General features: G+C 44.8%; 1 protein-coding gene across 4 annotated transcripts in view; it reads right to left on the bottom strand.

Annotated features, from left to right (window-relative positions):
* The window catches only part of LOC138453575 (scavenger receptor cysteine-rich type 1 protein M130-like), a 500,179-nt gene that overhangs the window by 449,356 nt on the left and 27,419 nt on the right, over positions 1-23,404 (bottom strand). For all 4 annotated transcript variants that reach the window (XM_069606566.1, XM_069606582.1, XM_069606572.1 and 1 more), the window contains exon 2: positions 8,172-8,204. In XM_069606566.1, coding sequence (XP_069462667.1) covers positions 8,172-8,204 — 33 coding nt within the window. The remainder of the gene's footprint in view (positions 1-8,171; positions 8,205-23,404) is intronic.

The raw sequence follows: 23,404 nt of genomic DNA on the forward strand, positions 1-23,404 counted from the left end.
AAGACTCAGGTGAGGAGAGTGTGGAGGGACGGGAAGACGAAAGGGTTCGACAGCTTATGCAGTCACAAATTCTCCCTGGATGGCAGGTTAAGCCTCTATGGCATTTCCCTCTTCTTCCTGGCCTAATAATTAGAGTTTGAGTAACAGCCTTAAAAGCATCCCAAATAGTACTTAGTCAGATCCCCCACTTACAGTTTCAATCCCAAAGGGACTGCACTTCAACTATCATGGCCAAACAAAGTGTTGTTACACTGCCATCTGCTAATCTCACACCTGCTGGTCCCATATATCTATCATCATTATCACCAGGTAATGGTCAGCCCATTTAACCACTTGTATATCACAATCCTAGGTACTGGGCCCAGTATTCCTTTCCAAAATTCAAAAGGATATCTTCAATTCTGGTCAGTGTCCAACGGGGTTTGGGTAAAAGGGGAAGCCTTTCTTCCCTGGATGTGTAAATGGCCGAAGGTCTTTTTGCCTCAAGATTGCAGAGAATCCCACAGTCTCCTTGACGTTCTGGTTAGTCAGATCTGTTTTATGGGAAACCAATCAAGGGCAGCCTCTGCGATAATTTTTACATTTCCCCCAAAGATCGTTAACCCTTCTGCCCAATTGTTAACTTAGTCTAAAGTCTCAATCAAGAATGCTATCTGTCCTTGGTGTGGCCCCTAAATCTTTATCAATGTAACTAATAATATACCACATAAATCCTTCACCAATAACAAATGACCATTGAAGCCCCTTTTAATCATCACTTTTTCCAAAGTCAACTTTTGACAGAATAAAATACTGACAAAAGTTCTGCGATCCCCTCTACCAGGAACAAACACAGCCAAATATTCTGTTCTATGGGAAAGTGCCCACTCAGGGGGGTCTACAGTCATGTTTTAGCTCACTGGACCTTCACAGAGGAGAAATATATTCATGTATTTATTTATTTATAATGTGATCATTTTAAAAATAATCTTTTCACATACAAATAACTTTGTAAAAATATACTCATATAAATAATTATCCAATACATCCTCAATAAAAAAAACTATCATAAAACGTTCTTTACCAATATCATTGAAATCAAACAGGGACCTTAATATACAATCACTAAATTCATAATTACATCACACAGTAAAGTCAATATTGACCATACCCTGTAAAGTGGCAGGTGCAATGCAGTAATTTTAGAGTTGAGGCAGTAAAGCCAAAACACCCTACTTCTGAACATATCATATTGATATGCTAATTTCCCCAATAGGCACATATATGTAGACCTCAGTGTTGTACATTCTGTCATGATACGCTTACCCATTTCTACAATACTTTCAATTTTACAATTACGGCAGTATTGATTTACCTCACAGACTTTAAGTAGAGGGCCTTGATTTGCCAATACCGGAAGTTGACTCTTTGCAACAACATACAAAATCTTCGTTCCACAGGAGATGGGCATAATAATAAATATGGCTGCGGAATCTTATAAATATGTACAACATTCAATATTTCCTTATAATTTTTCTGTGTTGGTAAATGATCATAATTACAATTACAATCCCATTGTTCAAGTTTTTTCTCAAAATGTTGCCTTAACAGTAAAACATTATTACAATCCCAATCAGGGAACCACACTATTTTTTCAAATTACTTGCCAATAGAATCCTTAAATACATTGTTTTTTGCATCATGGGCAAAGGGCATTTGGGATTGGTCATAGCCTTAATGAATACAATTCCCTGTTTTTCTTTTAAAAACAGAGCCTGCATACATATTAAACCAAGTTCCAACCTCAGTATTTCCAGAGAAACTGCTTGGGGAGACCTTAAAAATGTTTTCCCAAATCTGCCTTCCAAGACCTGTAACTAATAAAGGTCCTTTAAGATCAGTGCCTGGAGACCGTATAAGATTGCTCTACAAAAACGTTGCTTATACAACCCGATAGAGCCATCCAGGGAATATCCTGCCATCTGTTTAGCAAACTTTTCAATCAAGACAGTAAATTGGAGAGCTTTCCTACTTCTAGAGCTGATCAGCTCAGCCTATCCCTTTGCAGATCTGGTCTCAACCCCAAGATAAATATAATTTTCCACATATCCTATTCCTCCTTCGGTTAGGATCATCTTAGGACAGGGTGAAAGCCGATTATCAAACTGCATCATTTTGGTTTTATTCATATTAATAATCAAATGATTTTCTTTGGCATTTCATCATAGCTCTTGTACCAACCTCGAAATCCTCGAAAATGTTTGATCATAAATCACTAGGTCATCAGCATATGTCATACATACACAATTTGACACGCCTACCGTGGGGAGACAATTCTCAGCTGCCAACAGTCTTATTGGGAGATCTGCCAAATATAGGTTAAACAACAGTGGGGCCAATACACACCCCTGTTCAACCCCTTTGGTCATGGGATTGGGGGCATTGTGGCCCCCTTGGCATCCAGCCTTTTCTGCACCTGATTATTTTCGTGTAACAATTTTAACATCCATAAGAATCCCTCAAGGCAACCCAAGCAGTCCAACTTTTGCTACAGTTTCTTCCTGACAACTGAGTCAAAAGCTGCTGGTTCGAAAATACACAAAAAGTGCATAGAAAGCAGAGCAAGACTTACTTCTTGCTCTCGCTACCAGACAACAAATCAATCATAGATTATGGCAGACGCTCAGCCTGCTCTAAACCCAGTCTGGTATCTATCCAGAAAATAGGCTGCATCAACCCAATTGTGTAACTCCCTCAATAGGAAAGAGGAAAATATTTTCCCTGTAACATTTAACATGGACAGCGACCTATAATTTGCAGTCAAAGATCGTATTCTTTTTTTTAAAAAAACAGGTATTAATATAGATTGTCTCCAGGACCCCAGATTTATACCCTCCACACAAATTCTCCAGAACAATATTTCCAGAATTTTAGCCCAGACAACGGGGTTACTTTTAAGCACACATTGGCTAAACCATTTGGGCCTGGTGCCCTTGATCCTTTCAACCTTTTAATCGTTGTCTGTATGCTGTCCCGGTCAATGAGACGGAGACCTAGCACTTACCCCCACTCCCTCCTCTCTCTCTGCACTTGCACATTCTGAATGCATAGAAGGCCTAGTAGGTCCGCCTCTATCTTTCATGGGTATTTTTGCTTTCTCATTCCCGTGTTCCCTCCCTGCTGCCTTGTGGGTGCTTTGAAACACAATTTACTTGATGTATAAACGCCTTACAAAAGCACAATAAAATAAAATAGATTCCTTTACTCCGAGGGTGTTGACCATCATGATAATTTGTTTACTAATAAACCCACACCACTGAATCTCACCAATAGGGTTGGTCACTTTCTTTGCTTTATCCCCATTCGCAGTACCCAACTTTTCCCATATACTCCTAGAATCACCCCTTTTTATTACAGCAACCATCCTTTGCCATCTAGCATTTTGGCAAGACCCTCTCCACCACTTAATCCAGTTACGATATTTACTTTTGATTGACCTGATCCTGCTACCCAGCATGGAGGAGTCAGGGACATTTTTTTTGACATACCTGATATCGCTACGCCTTACTCGTTTTGCTTCCCTAATCTACTTATCGATTAATCTATCACCATATTGCCCTTCATTCGCAACATACTTTGCTTCCGACAGAGCAATCCCTGCAGACAAGTGTGCCAGCCATTCCACATTTTCATCTGCAGTCATTTCTTCACGCAGTACGAGCCGATCCTCTGGAAATTTCCCCCTACAAGCATTAACCTTATCTTTATTTTTAGCTGACCAAAACGTTTTAATTCCTCCTGAGTTAGCATCCACATCGCCAACTTAAATAGTTTCTTCTCCACCAACACTCGAGGAAGAGCACAGCGTCAAGATGGCATGATCACTGTATTGAATGATTTCCACCATCAGGCTATCGACCGTGGGCAGGAAGCCAGGACTAGTGGAAACATAATCTAAGGTTGCCCTCTTTTGGCCACAGGCCCATGTATAATTTCCGGTGCAGTCTCCTAAAATTCAGCCGTTCAGCATAACAAACTGCCAGTCTCTCAAAAATTCCGTCCATAATCTACCCTGATTATTCCCCTTATTCTGTAACATATACTTTCCCTACGGACGCATTTGGCTTCCATACCGACCTCTATGCTGATGCAACGGGCACTCAGGACTCCACTCAGTAAAACCAAGTCACAGTTTTCGTCATTTATCCACTCTCCCAACAATTCAGAGATACCTTCAAATATGTCTTCTATATAGACCCTCTGCGGGTCCTAAATATTAAGTATCAGTAACCTACAGTGCCTTTCCTCATTTCTGACGTCCATTTCGATGGCAAGAATGTTTTCCAAATTATTTGCCACTTTAGCACATTTTTCATTGTATTCTTAACCCCTATCAGGAGTCCAACATATAGTCAGCCCATCTCTCCCTCTTTTTTGCAAAGTTAGCCAGCACTCCTGCAATAAAAATATATCATTGGTTAATACATTTGGGAATCGGCTGAAGTTAGTACATGGCTATAACCTTGTGTGTTCCAGGTCGAAATTTAGCAGAATCATGGATGGGAGGTATAGGGCACAAGACCAAAGAGCCATTTCAAAACGTCCAGGCATGCTCTTGGGAGACATCCCTAATTATCAATTTCCCTAATTTCCCTGCAAAATTCTGGTATTACCCAAATTGTTTGTTTACAATTGTTCAAATGAACAATTGACCGAATTTAAAGGGTCACAATTGACCTTTTCACAATTGACCGCATATATATATATATATCCCCCTAACGTGAACAAGCGGTTTGTTGCCGCGAAACGCGTCGTTGTTTTCGTGTCTTTTTCTCTCTCTGGACATTATAATCATTAAAGCTATTTTCTGCCTGCAAACATCCTGACTTCCTGACTCTGTGTTTGGAAAGGACTCTTCAAATCCAAACCTCTTCCCGGAGTGCCATCCACTTTTCCTGCACCTTGGTACGGGGTTTTGTTTTCTGATATATATATATATATATATATCGCTTTGGTACTTTGGTAATATATATATATATATATATATATATATATATATATATATATATATATATATATATATATATATATATATATATATATATATATATATGGGGTTTGGATGGGGGGTTACGGGGGGTTTCCCCCCGCATATATGTTACAATTGACCTTCACAATTCGGTCAATTGTGAAAAGGTCAATTGTCATTCGAACAGTTGTAATACAAACAATTTGTATACAACCAACATTCTTGGTGATTTTTAGGTGCTCAGATAACCTATTCACCTCAGACATACCGATGGCAGTCGGAGGGTCAATTATCATGTCTAGCTCATTCCCTAGTGTGAGAAACGTTGTCCAATGACCCCGAATCATAAGCGCTGTGTCTACATAACAATGAATAAATGAGACATAAGCAATTTCACAATCAAGAGGACCAAGTCCCTGGTATCCAGGACGTGCAGCGGTGGGATTAATTGTAATACATGTAATACATCTGGTCTATTCATCCTCTTTTTACTATTCACCACTCATTGCATGTTAAAACGTAAAGGTTTTGCTATTGACCATGTTCGTACATCAATTCTCTACTCACTCAGGTATAGCTTTATCACGGCCAATGCCTTCATTAAACTCCAAAGCTCGTTTATGTCGCTCGTGAGTGGAACACCTGTCCTCAAAATCGGCACTACTGCAATGCCATCCAATTCAACCTCAGTGTCCTCAGTTTGGCTGTCCTCAGCAATCACCTCATTGGGCTTGGCATATTACAAGGCTCACTCTACCAGCCGGATCATTGCAGCTCCTCTTAGGTTTATTTTGCCAACGTCGTATATTCTGCTGTCTAATTTCCCGCCGCTGTTTATGTGTTAGGTAGGCCTCTGCAGTCACATTGGGTGACAAAATATTAACTTAAGTTTGTACTTGTGCATCCAGCTGGTTATTTAATTTTCTGCACCGGTTTTGATTCCCGTACTTCATCTACAACTACCAATGCAGCCACTTCACTTAATTTCCTATCCTCATTTATTTTACCCCATAATTTTAACAATATTTTCATTGCAAACTGTACTGTTGTCATAAATGATTGAATTTCTGCATAAGCATCATTTCCATCACTGATGATTTCCATCACGTCACTCTCCACAAGGGAAGCTGAGAGCTTTTGGCGGGAAGAGTGGGTGCAGGGGGTCGGGGAGGGCGCCTGATCTCACATGGGCATTTACTCCTCCACGGTCAGAGGTGTTTTAGCCGTAACATCGATTCAGTCCTCCGCAACAGCAGCCGCAACAATACTTTTTGGCAATGAGTAGCATAACTCCAATAACGAATTGTCGTCTATAGTGGTGGACTTGGAGCACTCATGAACCCCGCTGTTGGCTGTAGTTGGATTCCCTTCTTCACTACCGCCCACCACAGGAACCATCGACTTCACACTTTTAGACAACTGAGCCTCAGTTGGAAAAAAATATGTGGTTTTGCCACCCGTCCACTGTGCTTCCTCACCACAAAACCCATCCAACATCCTCAAAAATAGTTCTGCATCAACTTTCATTTCTAGCGCACTGACCACCAAAATAGCATTCTTTATTATGTTTTGGTGTTACTCATTCAGGGTAGTGAGGTCACCAATACTTGCAGAAGGGCACTGTCTAAGACCGCTTACATAACATGACATTTTATTCTGTAATTTATAAGCCGAACCTCCTATCAATCTTCATCTTCATCTTCTACCCCTCCCCATAAGGACCTCAAAGGAAAGAAATGGCTCAAATTCATAATTGTTTTGGAGAGGGAGTATTCAGCTTTTTTAAATGTTCTACCCAACATCTTAGGACAAGTCCCTCCGTGTCAGGCACCACCCCTTTCTCCGGGACTTCATTCTACTCATTCTGTTCTTTTACCTCTGGCACAAGTCTCAGAATATCTTTGTGTCCAAACACAATGCTTCTCCTCTGCCAGCTCAAACATTAACACAAAGGGTTAGCCACAATGATATATAATTTTCATATGGGCACTTGGACACCTGTGTGCAGCACCTTTTATTTCTTCACAAATATCGAAATGCCCTGCTTAGTGTCTGCCCTGCCCCATAAAGATCCTCTGTCCATGTGCAGGTTCCCCGAAATAGCTCCACATGTGATAGATTCTTCTATATCTCTAAGGTGAGTCCAAGGTGGCGTTCTCCAGCCTAGAAAAACTGTGATTCGCTTTCCATTTGCTGGCCAGAGTTGTCACAGAGCACCACTCCCAGAGATACGTAGCGGTGCAACTCAACTTTATCATACACCGTGGTGGCAGCCGACCTTAGCTGGCCCATGGGAATACAACTTCAAACCCCGATTCCGGGGCCGTCACTTCACCATTGCCCACAGACTCAGGTGGCCCATCATGCTCCTCAACTCCAGGCAACCAACAGCAGCAGTAGACCCAGCGCCAGGCCACAGCCTCGGTGTGCGGTCCTCTCTTCCGCTTAAGAACCTTCAGCAGGCCTGAGCCGTTCTCCCCAGCCTTCCGGACTCCGAGTCGCCTCCTCATTGCTCACACGCAGTTTTGTCAGATGCCGAAATCTTCTGTGCTTTTCATTCGTGGGTAGAGTCCAAAACTGTTCTGGGTGTCCTTATAAACTGTTGTTGAGCGAAGACAAATTGCATGATTTTGCAGTTGCGAGCGGAACTCCAGCCCTAGGCAGCCATCTTGCCTGTGTCCCATGGTGGTCCCACAAGACATCTTTAATATCATTATTGAGCATTCTCCTGTGCCTTATCGTGGGCTAATTGACCATCACATGCGTATGGGTCTGTTGCCTTTGTATCTGTACCCTTAATTCAGGAGATGTTTTTTTACCCCACAATATTGGAACACAGAGTGGAGTTATCATATTAAATGCAACTGCAAAAACAGTGTTCGAAAGTCCCATACACTGTCCAATTTGATGGATACTGTTTATGGCACAATGCACATTAATTACCAATTGACTGCTTGGTGAAGCCACTAAGGAGCACACATGCTCAAAATGTTCAACCGGTATACACACAGGAAAACAATTTAGATGGAACGTGGACTCTACTCATTTGAATTTCAAAACATATTCGATGCGAGCATTTTCTGGCAGAAAAAAAAGACCAATAATGTCAAAAGCAACTGTCACTTCCCACACTAGCCCATAATTTAGAAAGAAGAACATGTACCTGTTTCTGCCAAGGAGAACCCAAAGAAAGCAGCTGAAAGAAGAAAGAAATATCATTAGATACAGTGATTTTAAATGTGTCTGTTATCGGCCACATGAACATAACAAGTAATTAGACAATTTTGGGTTATTATTATCTCCAAAAGCCTCCCCAAGAGGCTCCCATACATATAAAAAGTGGGAAACTCTTGTACAGCAACACAAAATGTAATAGCAGGATTTGCAAAGAAAGAAAAATCTAAATCGCTTCCAACCGGCACTCTCGCACCCCCAAAGCCCTCACAGCAGTGACCATCCTACCCCCTTTGCCATCAACACTCCATGCTTCCCCAAACCCTCAATGTACCTGTCGCACCAAGCTCTTGCCTCCACATACACAGGCATTCATGCTGCCATGTTGCCCTACCAGTGCTCTGGCCGCAATTCCGGGGTAAATTCCACTTCAGCGACCTTTCATGATACACTTCTGATGTCAGGAATCCTGTGGATCCTGATCTCTGCCAGTGATAACCAGAGTCTGTTTGTAGAAGGAATACAAGCTGATCCCTTGGGTCCCCTAAAGGTTCCTGGGAATAAGCATCCCCGTTTTTGGCGGGTACCTGGAGATATCGGTATGAATGAGATAGCCTGCCCACGCAAGACTTATGAACTGCTTTGGAGAAGATTATCAGACCTTCCAGGTGACCATTTGTCAGTGAATTTAATGTTCGAGAGCCAGTCAGAAGTAAGCTGAGGGCGAGAGTTTGACATCCTACCTGACAGTACCATTAAATGCTTAAATGATACCAAATGCAGCTCTGAAGTAATATAAGTATGTGTGTAATTCTGACATTGAAATGACAGGGTCTCGAGAAATGTTTGTCAGATTTTTTAATGGCTCCTATCTGCTACCCCCTGAAAAAGAATTCTGTAGAGGTTTTTTTTAACAAATTAATGTTTTTTTTCATATTTTCCTGTACTCCCTGTACTAACATTTATACCCATCCCCTGTAGATCCGTGACATTACAGTCAAGGGAATGGGTTCCTGAGTATTTCTTTAAGTTTTTCTGACTGCAAGCCCTTGAAGTATGTACAAAATTATTTTCCTATGAGATTATTTTAAGAAGGATTCAGAATTTAGCCCATTTTTGATGGTTGAGAACTCACTGTAAAAGGGGATATTTAATACAGTGGGCTTCATTCCGGCTGTGCCAGTCTGGTAACAATGTTGCTGGTAAGCCTACTGGCACCGTTGTTAACGGGCCAGCACAGTACGACTCTGCGGGCAGGTGTTGCCCCGCCCACCCACAGTGTTACATGGCAGCACAGTGCTGGTGCTTCCGTGTTCCTCACTCCCATAGAGTCCTATGGGAATCTATGGGAATGGGGATTAACATTTTACCGGTGCCTGACTTCCCGGACCGGCACTTTTACCGCCGGACATGTGATGACTGCCTAGTGACTTGTACAGAACTGGACTACATCTGGGTTGGCATGCTGCCACCTAACACTGAGCATGTCCAAGACGGATCAGATACCATTCTCTCCCATCTCATTCAGAGAGCACACATAATGGGCATTATCTAAGGGCACGATAAATGGGCCCAACTGCTAGCCCCCCACACCCTCCGGCTCGAGACAGTCCTGGGTCATTGGACCTGTCCTGGGACCTGCAGTGCCCAGGGCATCACCATAGACAAGCATAAGGCAAGAGTCTGGGGACCTGAGTAATTATTTCAAGAAGTATTTGGCTATCAATGCACAGACTGGAACCACCTGTTTACATTCAGGACACTGTGAAGGCCTGGGTGTCCCCTTAAAAAAGAAGAGGAGCAACGGATTTCTCTTGGGTTAGAGATCAACAGGGACTGGGACAAAACTAAAGAAGGAAAGAAAACGGCACTGCCTAAGTATTGTATGAAAGGATGGTGTCCTAAGTGGGGAGGAAGGGATATGTGGAGAAAAGTAATATGAGGACTGAAGCATGGGGTGGGACCCATGCAAAAGAAGTAGAATAAAAGCAGGTCAGGAGGAGGTCAAGGACAAGTAGTTTGTCTCCCACAGGAGCCCATGAAGTTTCAGACAGGTCCTGACGTGCTAGTGGAAGACTATCACTCCCTTACTAGGCCTAATTCTACGGTGTGCTATGTGATATCCAATCTCTTACAGACATTCAAGGTGAGGATTACCCGCAAAAACCCTTTAAGTGAACAAATACACATGATCTGGTTAAGAGCGCTGACTTTGTTGGGTATTTACCTCAAATTGTGTTATCCTCCAACATCTTTATTTTTGTAACCATGCACGCAGACAACTGAGGTCTCTATTGGAATTATTTTTAATGAAAATAATTTATTTTGTGATGCTTTCGTGATGTTCCATACGATCCCATATTTTCTATGTGTTCTCTAAATGTAATGAGGTTTGTCAAAATATTTTTTTCAAATCAAATATCTCGCTTATGCTAATGACAGAGCTCCAATACTTAGTAAAAAAAAAAGTATTTGAATCATAATCCCTGTCTTCTAGGTTGCCTAACACTTTTACTTCATTGAACTGAAACCTTTTTTTGTATTTTCATAAAATGTAATGTAGCATTTAGCGTAATTTTCTTTTACTTTTTCATGTGAAATCTTTCCCTTTAGACTGAAAAGAATAATTTTGAGAGCCTTGCAATTACGTGTTTTGTAGCAAATATTTGATTTGCATCCGTTGTTTAATGCATGTAATGTAATTGGATCTTATATAGAGCAATGCCTGCCAATTATGGTGGCCACTTGGCACCAGGTTCTGCAAGAGGGGGGTGGGGAGGAAAGTTTGGTGGGAGAAAGGGTGGGGTAGGGTGTAAATCATGTCATGTTGATGAGGGTTATTCATGCCATAACGCAAGTGTTAGTGGAGGCTTTTGCTGTTATCTTCTCCCCTCCTTCTGCACTTTTGGCTGACTCACACCCTGACACAACCCTTTCCAACCTTCGTCTTTCTATCTCTGACACTCTTGATGTCATGAGGATCCGCTTGATGCCCAAATCCAAGTGCAACTCGTGGTACGACCCCGACCTCGTCACCCTTAAATGCAAGTGTAGAGTGGCAGAGAGGAAGCGGAGGGCAACAGGTGCACCCTCTGACAAACTGGTCTGCAGACTGCTCCAAAGGCAGAACAGACTCTCTGTCCTCACCAAGAAGAGAGCTCACATCCAAGCCTGCGTTTCTAGAGCATCTAACAACTCAGCCGAACTCTTCAAAATCTGCAAGGAGCTGCCCAATCCTGCTGCAGTGTCTATCACTCCTCTCCCCTCACAGGCCTTCTGAAAGGCATTGGCTTCTCATTTCACCACTAAAACTCAGGACATCTTGTTCACCCTCTCTTCCTCTTCCTCCTCCTCCTCCACTCCTGGCCTTATTGTGGCCGCCTCTCCACCTCCCTTCTCTTCCTTTCCACTGTTCATCCCTGATGACATTTATAGCCAAGTCTGATCTATGAAAGTCTTGTCAAAACAGCTTCTTTCCTGTTCTTCCAGAACCATCAAGGACCACATCAACACCCTTGTTCCAGCCTTGGCCAATTTCTGCAATCACTCTTTTGCCACTGGATCCTTTCTTTCCCCTCTGAAGCACTCCCTTGTGCACCTCCTCTTAAGAAAGCCCTATGCTGATCCTTTTTCTCCGGCTAACTATCGCCCGATCTCTATCACTCCTTTCCTGGGAAGACTCTTGGAAAAGCTGGCCATATCCCAGCTTAACCTTGATACTGAATCTGTTGGTTGCCTCCATGACCTTCAGTCTGGCTTCAGAGCAGCCAGAAGCATGGAAACTGCTTCCTGAACATCTGTGAAGACCTGCTCTCCAACCTTGATTCTAACCTTCCTTCTGTCCTCATTTCCTCGATCTTTCTTCTGATTTTGACACGGTAAACCATGCCATCCTGCTCAAGCGCCTCTTTGATAACCTTGGTATCACTGATTAGGGCCTAACCTGGTTGACCTCTTTTCTCGCTCACCGACCCTCTCAGGTCCAACTGGGGTCCTTCCTGTCTTCTATCTCTCTCTCTCTCTCTCTCTCTCTCTCTCACTCTCTACCTGTGTTGTCCCCCAGGGGTCTAACCTCTGTCTCTGGATGTTCAACCTCTCTCTCTCTCAAGACTTGTCCTTGGCCTCAAGCCCAGGGAACTTACCTCTCAAGCCCTGAAATCTCTTCATTGGCTCCCAGTGGTGACAATGATCAAGTTCAAGACACTCTACATTCTCCACAAGGCTTTCTGGGGCCTGGGACTGCAATACCTCCAACTATCTCTTCCTAAGTATCGTCTTTCTCGAGCTCTTTGCTCATCCACCTCCAGCGCTCTGAGTGTCATCTGCTTTTCCAAGCAGAGAGTTGGGGCAGATCTCTTTCTTCTGCTGGTGAATCCCTCTGGAACAGCCTCCCTACCTCTCTTAAACTTGAGCATAAACATCTCCGGTTCGGAAGCAACTCAAGACCTTCCTCTTTGCTTCCCCTTTCTCTCTGCCTCTCCCGTGCTGATGACCCATCTGTTCCACACACTGGTCACCAGGCCACCCTCGGAACTTGGGCCCAGGTCCCTGACTGTCTAGTTGCACCTCACACCGCCTCATGGCTACCCCAGCACTTGTGGTCTATATCTGTAACCCTCCAAGCACTTATGAGCCACCGTTGGCTGCACTTTTGATTACCTGCACTAGCCACCCCACTGGCTGCACATTTTGATTACCTGCACTTCTCCACCCCACCTTTTTGCACTCACTTCCCCTTCCCCGCGCGTGTGTGATCTGAATGACACAAGGCCTAGTAAGCTTGTTGTTTTGTCCTCCCCCTGTTTCCCCCTCCTTGTCTTGTCACGCCTAGAAACATTTGTGTACAGGCGCATTATAAATACTATATCATATTATACTGTGGATTCAGACGTACCTGCTGTCTTTGCACTGGTGAGATTTTAGATTAGGTGGATATGTGAAATGTTTTGGTACCATAGAGGCCCCAGGTGTGATGCACTATTGAATTTACCAAGGAGAGGCTAGACTGGAAGGCATTCAAAATGATGTGACCCTCAATAGATGAGAGACAGGTTTCACTGCATGTCCACCACATTCAATGACTCTATTCAATTGTCCAGCCACCTGAGAATGACATTGAAAGCCATCTGTCAATCCAAAGAGGCCATTGTGATGGTTGGAAAGTTTCTGGTACCAGGGTTGTAAGCAGTTGTAAGTTAGGTAGAATGGTGCAGGATTTATTAAACAGTAGCAGAGCTCCAAATAAAATCAGTACCCGGGATCAGAGGCATTGCTAGGGGAGTTGAGGAAGCTACAGCCCTGGGTCTTTTGGTTGTAGCCCAGGATAGAAGCTCAGGGGCTACAACCAAAAGGCAAGCTAGCCCTGAGTCCCAACAGTCCAGACATTATTGTAGCCCAGATCTTTTCCAGACCTAGTAACACCCCTGCCCGGTATGGCCTGCTCCCATGCCTCTCTTGATCCTGCTTTCTCTTCAATGTCCACATGGGGAGCACTGTGGCATGAAGGAGGCAGATGGGGGAAGGAGATCATTACAAGACTCAGCGCCCAGAGAGAGAGAGCAGCCTAGAGAGATAGGGTGGCACAGAGAGAGCGAGAAAGTGACAGAGAGAGAGAGAGAGCAGCAGAGAAAGTCACAGAGAGAGTGCGAGAGAGCGAGGCACAGAGTAAGAGGTGGCACAGAGAGAGAGAGGGTGGCACAGAGAGAGAGAGGGTGGCACAGAGAGAGATAGAGCAGCACAGAGAGAATGACACAGAGGGGAGAGAGACAATAGCAGAGAAAGAGAGAGAGAGAGACAAAGACAGAGTAAAAGAGAGATAGTGGGGCAGGGGGAGAGGAGAGCAGGTTGGGAAGTACCAGGCACAAGGTGAAAGAAAGCTGAGTAGGCCAGACTGGGAGAAGTGTAGCTTCTTAGGGCCTCTGTAATTCCTCTTCCCCTCATCCACTCATCCAGCACAGCACTGCAACCAAAAAGAGACTGAGCCCTGGTCCTCTGTCCACTTATAAGGCTGTTGTGCCACCCCTGCAGAGCCCGCCTGACCTCTCCTGCCTCCCCTGATGGGCAAAATAGTTTCCAGGTCCCAAGTGACAGGAAAAGGGTGGAGATTCATAGGGTGTCACAGCTGCCGCCATCCTCAGCTGTCCCAGGAAGGTGATGGAGGGACCAAGGAGGAAGGGTCCAGGGACATGACAGGTGGGCAAACATCCTACAATGGACACAATGGTTCCCACACACCTGTTCCATGATCCAGAGGGGCTGGTGAAAGGAAGAGGGGACAGGAGAGCAAATACTCAGGGACAACAGCTAAGGAATGAGATCTAAGGGCTCGTTCACCCACCCCCATGGGGACCACAGCTGTTTTCATGAGTCCAGGCAGGAAGGAAGGGGAGAGGATCACAGGGTTTAGGTGACAACAGATGCTGTTTACTGGGGAGGTAAGGAAGTAGTCCAAGGAAGGGTGGAAGGGGCAACCTAAGACTGCAGATTTTAAACTGGATGGGGAGGCTGGCGAGACAGGGACAGATACTCCCTACCTAGCTGTTGCTTTCCCCCTCCAGAGGGGAGGGGAATAATTTCTCAGGAAGAGATTCCATGACAAACGCAGCCATCCATGTGATAGAAGGGGTGGGGGTCACAGGCTGGCCATAAAACTGGCAGCTTTTAGCTGTCGCCTGGGTTGGTAACACGTTTAAAATACAGTGGGGAAATGAAACATCATTTAATACATTGAAAAACAACAATGCCCTGCATCTGGACCAGTGCCGTCACATATAGTGTAATATGAAAACACAATTGTGGAAATGAAAAGTTCTGCAATACATTTAAATGTAACAAGTGGCATATATAAGAAACACAGGTATGCAATACAAAAAATGCAACGGGTAACATATATCAGAAATAATATAGGCATCCACCCATGGAGAATTCCATTTCTACAGTGGGATGTGGGATGTGAGTTCCAGACTTGGGCAATCATTATTGATATTCTTGATGACATTCTAGGCGGTGTAAGATTTGAGCCATGTTGATGTTCTGATTGTCTGAGGAATCACTTTCTCATACACTGCCACTTGGTATAGATTCCAGATGGTCCCTCCTTCAGTGAAAATCGAATGTTTATGTTGTTTGATGATGTGCAAGGAAGGGCTGTACTTGGAGGACTTTTGGGCAGGGCCGGTCTTTGCATCAGGCAGCCCAGGCGGCTGCCTGACGTCAGTCAGCCTCTAGGGGGCGCTGCACCAGCAGTCCACAGTGCCAGTGCTAGAATACACGTGCAACACATTTGTTTCCTAACATTATATAAACGAATGTGCCTGTTCATTTTTATAATGTTAGGAAACAAATGTGTTACACGTGTATTCTACCACTGGCACTGCTTGTGCCTCGGCCAGGGCAGTTTCTAGTCCATTTGGTGCCCAGGGTGAAACAATAGGGTTGCACCCCCCCGCATCCCATCCCATGCGCCACTCCCAATGTACCCCACGCTTCACTCCCGCCGCACCCCGCGCACCACTCACACTGAACCCTGCACGCCATTCCCAAACTAGACCGCTAAGGAACTCCTACCCAAAGTCAAACAGTCCGTCACACAAGGAATGAATTGCCATTTGCAACGCTGGGCCATTTTTTCACTGGTGCCCAAGACAATTTTATGCCCCGGTCCCACTTAGGCTGCAGATAATGAGGACTGGGCACACCAAGAGACCATGAATATGGCATAGGATGCAGTATATACAACCAACAAAGAACACAAGATGCTGAAGAGGGTTTGGAGGCAAACTAAGCCAAAAGGGCAATGACAAGGAGACACCTGAACCCAATAAACAATCACTTTAACATTCTTTGAATGGGAATCAAGTGTATGCTTTGATACAGTAAAGTCTTGACTGTTGTAAGGATACATGGACCAGGATTATTTCTTTATTCATGCAATGTTTGTTGGGTACCTGCATATTTATTTATTTATTTATGCAATGTGTGTCGGATACAGGTTGTGACAAACATTGTATAAATAAATAAATTATATGTCTCCATGTATCCGACAAACATTGCATAAATAAATAAATAACCCGGTTTGTGGCTTAAAGAATATTTGCTCAGCAACACTGGTCAAAACTATTATCCGCATAGTGAAGTAACTCATCACCATTACCATGGAAGTGGTTTAAAGTGTAATTGATATATAGTTTGGAAAAGAAGTGGCATGAAAGAAATAGCGCTGCTTTAAACTATTATTTTGGCCATTTTCTGAGCTTGCAGGGACGCACCATGGGCCCAAATGGGTCTCCGTTTGTACAGTGTCGGGTCCCACGGTGCGTCCGTGCAAGGCATGCCCACTCCCCACGGCCCACTGCACCTCCCCTCCCATCTCAATGCCAGCACGAAACCATTTAGTGACTAATGGGCCACCATTAGCAGTTTCCTGGCGGCATTGTGATGGAAGGGGCTGGTTTTAGCTGCACGAGGACCTAAAGTGTTTTTATTGGTGTGCAAATGCCCCCCACCCCAAGTGGCATGAAAGTGGTCAGAGGGAACCTCTGACTTCTGTAATGTCACGTAGTACTTTTGTACTACGTGACATTACAGCCGGAAGGGGCAGCGCCAGCACCTGACCTGCGTAACTTTCCCAACGTCAATGCGCCACCCCACCAACTGGGGAATTCCATCCACTCCAGAGGCTCGAGGGACCGTGGCAATTGCACCCTGGGCAGTTGACCGTCGCCCGGGCCAAGAAACGGCCCGGGCCTTGGCCCTCAGACAGGGCAGGGCAATTGGCAAATAAATTAGCAACATTTGTTGCTTTATTACCTTCCCCCAGCCCCAGGTGACGCCGGCGCCGCTGGCGCCAGCCAGGCCCATGGGCGCACATGCAGTGTGCCCTCCTCCAGGCTATGGGCGCGCACTGACACTGAAGTGTGGATCGATTGGGGGTGGCTGGTGTTGTCGGCCCCGGCCATTACAGAAAAGAGGAGCGATTGGGTCACTAAATCCTGAAGTTGTTCCCATCACAAGCACACACTGCCAAGCAGCAGCAGAACCAGCAAATACAAACAGTTGCCGCATCCTGCCCTCGCTGATTGGACCTTGTTTCAGGAAATCCGGCAGTAACTACAGCCTGCCGAGGCAAGCACACTTCTTTCCTCCTGCTCCCGTCCTCGCAGGTGAGGCCTATTGCTGCATAGGTGTTTTATTTATTTTAAAATGGTATTACGGAGATGATTGGGCCAACCAAGAACGGCCTCTGGAGGCCACAAAGCTAGACACTTTTGTCAAGGCTCAAGTAGTCATGAAAAAGGAAGCGAGGACTGGTGGTGGACTCTCCTCAGGAGATCAAAAGGCCGGTTCTCGGTAGACCTGGGCAGAGTGTCACCGTCAGCAGATCTTAGACAGTTGAAAGTTCCAGTGGGGTTGGATTGGCCCGTCCGTCGGCCATTCGGCCCGTGGCCAGGCCAAAATCACTTCGAGGGCGAGGCCCTGGGGGCCAGTACTACGCGTGAGCCGGTTTGGAGGTTACTATGCCCCCCTAGTTCCCGCTTCCGAGCATATTGTTCGTCGTTCCCTCTTTCCTGGGCATGCACTGCTGACTTTATTTTAGTGCAAGAGTTTCATACATTTCACTGTTCGCTCAGATTTGTCTTATACTCTTTGTCGTTGTGCTTCTTTTGTTTGGAATAGCAATCACGCTAGTCTAACGAGATAAACACATACACGAACATGCCTTGTGAATGATGGTGTGAAGGATGGATGCAGGCACTGGACCAAAAGCTGAGCGAAGTCTGCACGGCAGCTGGCTTGGGAAAGCGACTCAGCAACTATAGTAGAAACCGTCTCAGTGGACAGTTGGCCCGTCTTCCGTATAATGCAAATACGCAGACTTGCAGGATGCATGCTTCACTTTCTTTGTTCCATTGGGGGCGACATGCTGTAGCATCAATTCATGGCCTTTAAAATACCCCGCACGGTGCAGCTTCCGATCTCCTCTAACACAAACGCTGGGAAATGGCCATGACTAGCTAACGCCACATTAATCAAAGCCAGGTCTCTAAATAATGGTTCAAGTGTTGGGGAATCACCTGCTCACACTTTCTGTTGTGTGACCAACCAGTGCACAAAAGGTGTTTCAGAGCGTGGGGCTCTTGATGCCACCCATTTCTGCATTTGATTCACCAGCAGCTAAACACACCCTTGGGAGGCAGCTCCTTCTGCATAGTCCATTTCTCTTCCAAGCTCGGGACAATGTTGTTTACCATAATGGAGAATGTGAAAAAGCGCAGGGCTGCAAGGCTGGGGATGAGGGTGGAGGGCAAAGCGCACTACTCTTGGGGTACACTGGAGATGCTTCCCCTGATACCCGCAGTACTCCAAGTCCCTTGAAATGAAATTCGTCTATACACTGCACAATGTGCAAGGGCCGCTGTTATTCAAGAAGCACGCAACTAGTAATTTGCAAAAAGTAAACTTAACGAGTCCCAAGAAAAGGTTGCCTTCCACCCTTTAAGAATTTGTTTTTGTTTTTATGTTGGGATGGTAGACATCATTTTTCTTTGCGATCTTACAGTTTCTTGGTGCTGTTGGGAGCTAAAATGAGTGATCACGAAGGAAACATTTAAGAATGTTGAGAGTTCACAAGCATGAGCGAAACAAACCCCAATACTCGAACTGCCATTTCTCTGCCACGGTAATGCACTGCAGTGTGTTTCAATGTAAAGTCCACATTGTAATGTCATCATTTTAGAACGTCACTGTTAGGCAGAAACCTGTGCAGTTCCCTTAGGGACCACTGCAAAAGATTTAAGACTACAGGTGTTGGCAGTAAACCCACTTGGTAGCAGTCTGCACCACCCAGATTTACCTGGTAGCTGTGGCTGAGCAGTCAGACTTCCCTCAAGAAGAGTTAGGCAGTATGCAAAGTATACTCAATAGGCACTCAGATACGATAATACAAGCAAACAGTGACCAGAGCTTTGGTATCAAAGTATATAATTATTTATTAAAAGTACACAGTTGAAACACTCCAGCACTCTTATTGTAAAATATTCTAAACACAGTTACTATTATGATTTATACACCCCTTTTTCCCTATTAGAAAATCACAGTAAAACACTACTTATTTTCATACAGAGGTGAGCGCTTAACTAGATTGCACTCTAATAAGTTTGTGAAAAAGTGAGGGAAAAAGACAGAATAAGCAGAGGTACACCACTCTACGATTCCAGAACACTGTTAGCAAGGCAGAGAGCAAAAAGTCACTAGTGAGCCAAAGTCCAAAGGCTGGGCCCACTCTTAGAGAGAGCAGAGCACAAATGCGCCCAAGATCACACAGTTACACTAGGCTTAGAAAGTCTTGCAGAGGGTTCAGCAAAGCGTTTAGAGAGGCTTAGAAAAGTTTAGCCAAGGTGTCCCAGGCTAACCCAGGTTCGAAAGCCGGGGGCTAAATCTACTCCGTACAGTCGGTAGCAAGGGAAGCCAGGCGGAACACAGTACCTTAAGTGGGAAGGATCCTCCAGCGGTGGTGGATTTTCCTGGTAGTGGTTGCAAGTTGCGTCGTCGTCCAGGGGAAGAGAAGATCTTGACTTGGAGGAAAGATGAAGGTCGTTGCACTACCAGGGCAGAAACCAGCCGCAGAGTTTTCCGGTTAAAGGTGGTACCTTGGTTTCGCGGTTGTGGTAAAACGTGGTATCCCGGTTGCCGGGGTGCTTGGCACGGGCAAGGCGGCCACGAGATACTTCGGGAAAGCGAATAGACGGTGAAAGTGGTTATCCCCACCAGTTAAAGGAAGAAGACTCTCAGGCGGGAGATCTCCTCTGTCTTTGGGAAAAAGTGGTGAGACGGTCCAGCAGGGCTCCACCGATCGTGGTGTCGTGGCAGGTCAGCTCAGCTTCTCCCTCGTCGGATTCTTAGGTCCTGTGGCGACTTCTGAAGTTCCAGTCCCCAAAGCCCTGCTTTTATGCAGCAAACCCCTATTCACTCAGTTTAGATGTCACTCAAACATGCTAAGTGGTGAGCCGGCCGGCTCACCACTTGGGCCAATCAGGATGGAGTGCGACTTGAGTTGCCTAGGCAACTCAGTCCAGGGTGCCTAAATTCCCCTCCACCCCTCCTAAGTACCCCAGACATAGTGGCACCACTTTGGAGGGCTTCTGTGGGGAAGCCCGCCAAAAAGTGGAACAAAGGGCTCGACTTGGGTTGGAGTCACAGAAGAGAACACAAACACCATTTTAGAATCAAGTTTTGGCAAAAAATACCAACCGGTGAATTAATATTAATTAAATAAACCAGCGGTATGTTCGAGGCTACCGTAAATAAATAAATAAAGATAGTAGCCTAAAACAATGGGAAATCCCATAGGAAAATATTCGCGGTTGAATATAAAAAGTAGTATCCACTGCCACCAGCCAAAACTCGATCAGGGGGGACGGAGACGTGCCCCCTCGACTAACAGACCCTGGGGCAATCGAATTGCCCCAGCCAGTACGTCCACAATATGATGTTTTGTACTGGTTCTGTTCAGAAATGAAGACTAGTATAGTCAATGGGGACTTTACATGCCCTGGGAGACAGTAGTCAGTCCCAGGGTATGGAGTCTATACTGGGGGGTCACTATGACACCCCTGTGTTACTGCACTGAGGGTGCTGTGTAACACATATCACAAAAACACATGAAGCCCTATGGAGTAAAAGACCCCATAGCCCATTAAACACATCCAGATTCAAAGAAACACACTCAAATCATGCCCAAGAGTGAGGGTAAAAGAGTCTCACTCTTGGCAGGAGAAAAAAATAAACCCCAAAAATCCAGCAAAGCTGCTGGGGGACTCACTAGTTTAGGAAATTCAGCCTAAACAGAGAATTCTCCCTAACAGCCACCTCTCCAACATTAACATTGGGAGCTATGTTGAATTGTACATACATGTCAACTCTGCATATGTTTAAAGTAGACTTTACCACTCACATGGAGTAGTGATATTGTTTACGTGTGTCCCTCCTAAATGTATTTAACCTCCCGTGAAATATTTGATGCAATACATATTGCATAAATGCATGTATTTTAATGCTGAGATAGACGGGCTTGTACAGCTATCGGTGGGTATGTTGCTGGTGCTTGTTCTTAGAGGTTCCAGTAACACTGTTCAAGACCAGTTCATCACCTTTTAAGAGTGGCTAAATGTTTGAGGTCATACGAATGACATTAGTCTAGATCTGACAACTGACATTGTCGATTCTCTGACCTGAGTCTCAGCAGCAAACTAGTCATTGTTACTAGAAATGAAGAGCAAAAGCAGACTAACATAACAAGGCCGGTTCGGGTTTGGCCCTCTTATTGCTGTTTTCTGAGGTTCATGAAATTCAGCAGATGCCAGCAATGACAATTTTGTTAACTCATAGTCCCCACTCGCACTGCTCAGCCCATGACACATGCATGAGATCACAGGTCGGGTGAGCGGGGGCGCCAACGATGCTTCCCGCCTGGGGTGCAATCTGTTGTAAGACCGGCCCTGCTTTTGGGGTAAGTCTCACTTTCATTTCGTCACCCAACTCAATGTGTCTGAATGACATGAAATGTGCTTTGTTGAAGGCTTCTACAATTTTCTTTTGTTTTAGTAAAACTCGTTTTTGTTCGTCTGATATGTGCGTGGATGAGTAAGGCATGTTGAGTTGAGTTTGGATCCGACTGGGATCCTCTACTCAGGGCCAAGAAGTGACAGTTGATAGTCTTCCTGTGTGTTGCTAATATGTGTTGAACCACATTTTGACAATCAATGCTGGGTGCCTTTTATGTTGAAGATTATCCATTATCATTCTGTTTGCTATTTCCACTTGACTGTTAACCCTTGGGTTGTAACGTGTTGCATTCGATTCTTACAGAGGAATATGAGCATTTCTCTAGAGATGAATTGCCCCTGTTGTTGGTGACAGTAGTGCTGGGGCATTCTTCCCTGCAAAAGATTTAAGTTAGGGAGAAAACAGTGGTAGCAGTGGTGATGGTCTGTAGCCTGCAATGACAAGAGTGAAGTCTTGTTCTAGAGGCAGGAATATGTTATGGTGGAGATGAGAGTTACACCAGGTCTGCCAAATCCCCACCTGAACGAAGGTGCAAACTGAGAAACATTCAGTAAACCACCAATGATCACACAACCGCCATGAAGAGTCGAATAGGCTGTGTGACACAAGTAGGCGTGCAGTAGTTTGCATTTACAGAAGTAAGAAAGGCTGCAGAATACCCAGATAGGGTTATAAAAGTAGTATAGAGACAGACAGGTAGGGAGAGGTTGTAGCATACACGGGCAGGGAAGAATAAAATAGCAGCATGCAAGACAATGAACACTAACATGACGGACAGAAGTACTGCCATTACTTAGACCAAACCCTGCAAGGCCTCAATTCTGAAACACTGCATCTTGGCATAAAATTGCTTAACACAAAGTTCCAGGCCTCACGATAATCAGATATTAGCCCAAGCACCAAGGTCAGTGTGCCCAGGGGAGTTCTGCTTACAAGCTGAAACTGCACGAGATAACGTTTCCCAAGGTACACAGCATGCAATTGTCAAAGTTAATTAGTTGTAGTTGATAGCAGTGAGAAATATATATATCCTTGAATGCCAGTTGCAAGTAGATACCGTTACAATTGATCTGATAATGAATTAATACATAGTGCCCCAAGTGACTGCCGAAGGAAAGTCCACACTTTAGGACAGCAGAAAATGCAATAAATCAACGAAAATTAGGTCTGAACAGTGGTCCTTCATCATGTGATCGAAAGAATGAAAATGCATTCCAGGCCCAATTAGATAGTGCACCTGCCACTTACTTAGTACCCCCATGCTTAGAGATGACATGCCAAGGCCACAAACAGACTGGCAGATAAGGCCTCAAGTCTGGGAACGAGAAGGGAGTCATTTGTTTAAAACTGGATCATAGCGGTTCGCCCATCTCTCCTTCCCCACCACATAGCTTGGCACCGCGTAAAAGTGCCCGGGGCCAGATGAACAAATAACTGACCAATTAAACTGTGTTCTCTTATCAACTAGTGTAGTAGAGCACCAACCAATGGCATATTAGATTGAAATGTATCATTTGTAGAAGGATGTATCTAGGAGGAGTTTGCGTTTGTGAAAGAACCAATAGTAATATGTTCACCTACAGATAACTATATGTTCGATATTCTACTAACCAATCGAGTGAGAGAGCAGAGGTTTGTATGATGATTACTAAATGACAT

This window comes from Ambystoma mexicanum, chromosome 1p (assembly GCF_040938575.1).
Source record: "Ambystoma mexicanum isolate Mex_15411 chromosome 1p, UKY_AmexF1_1, whole genome shotgun sequence".
NCBI lineage: Eukaryota > Metazoa > Chordata > Amphibia > Caudata > Ambystomatidae > Ambystoma > Ambystoma mexicanum.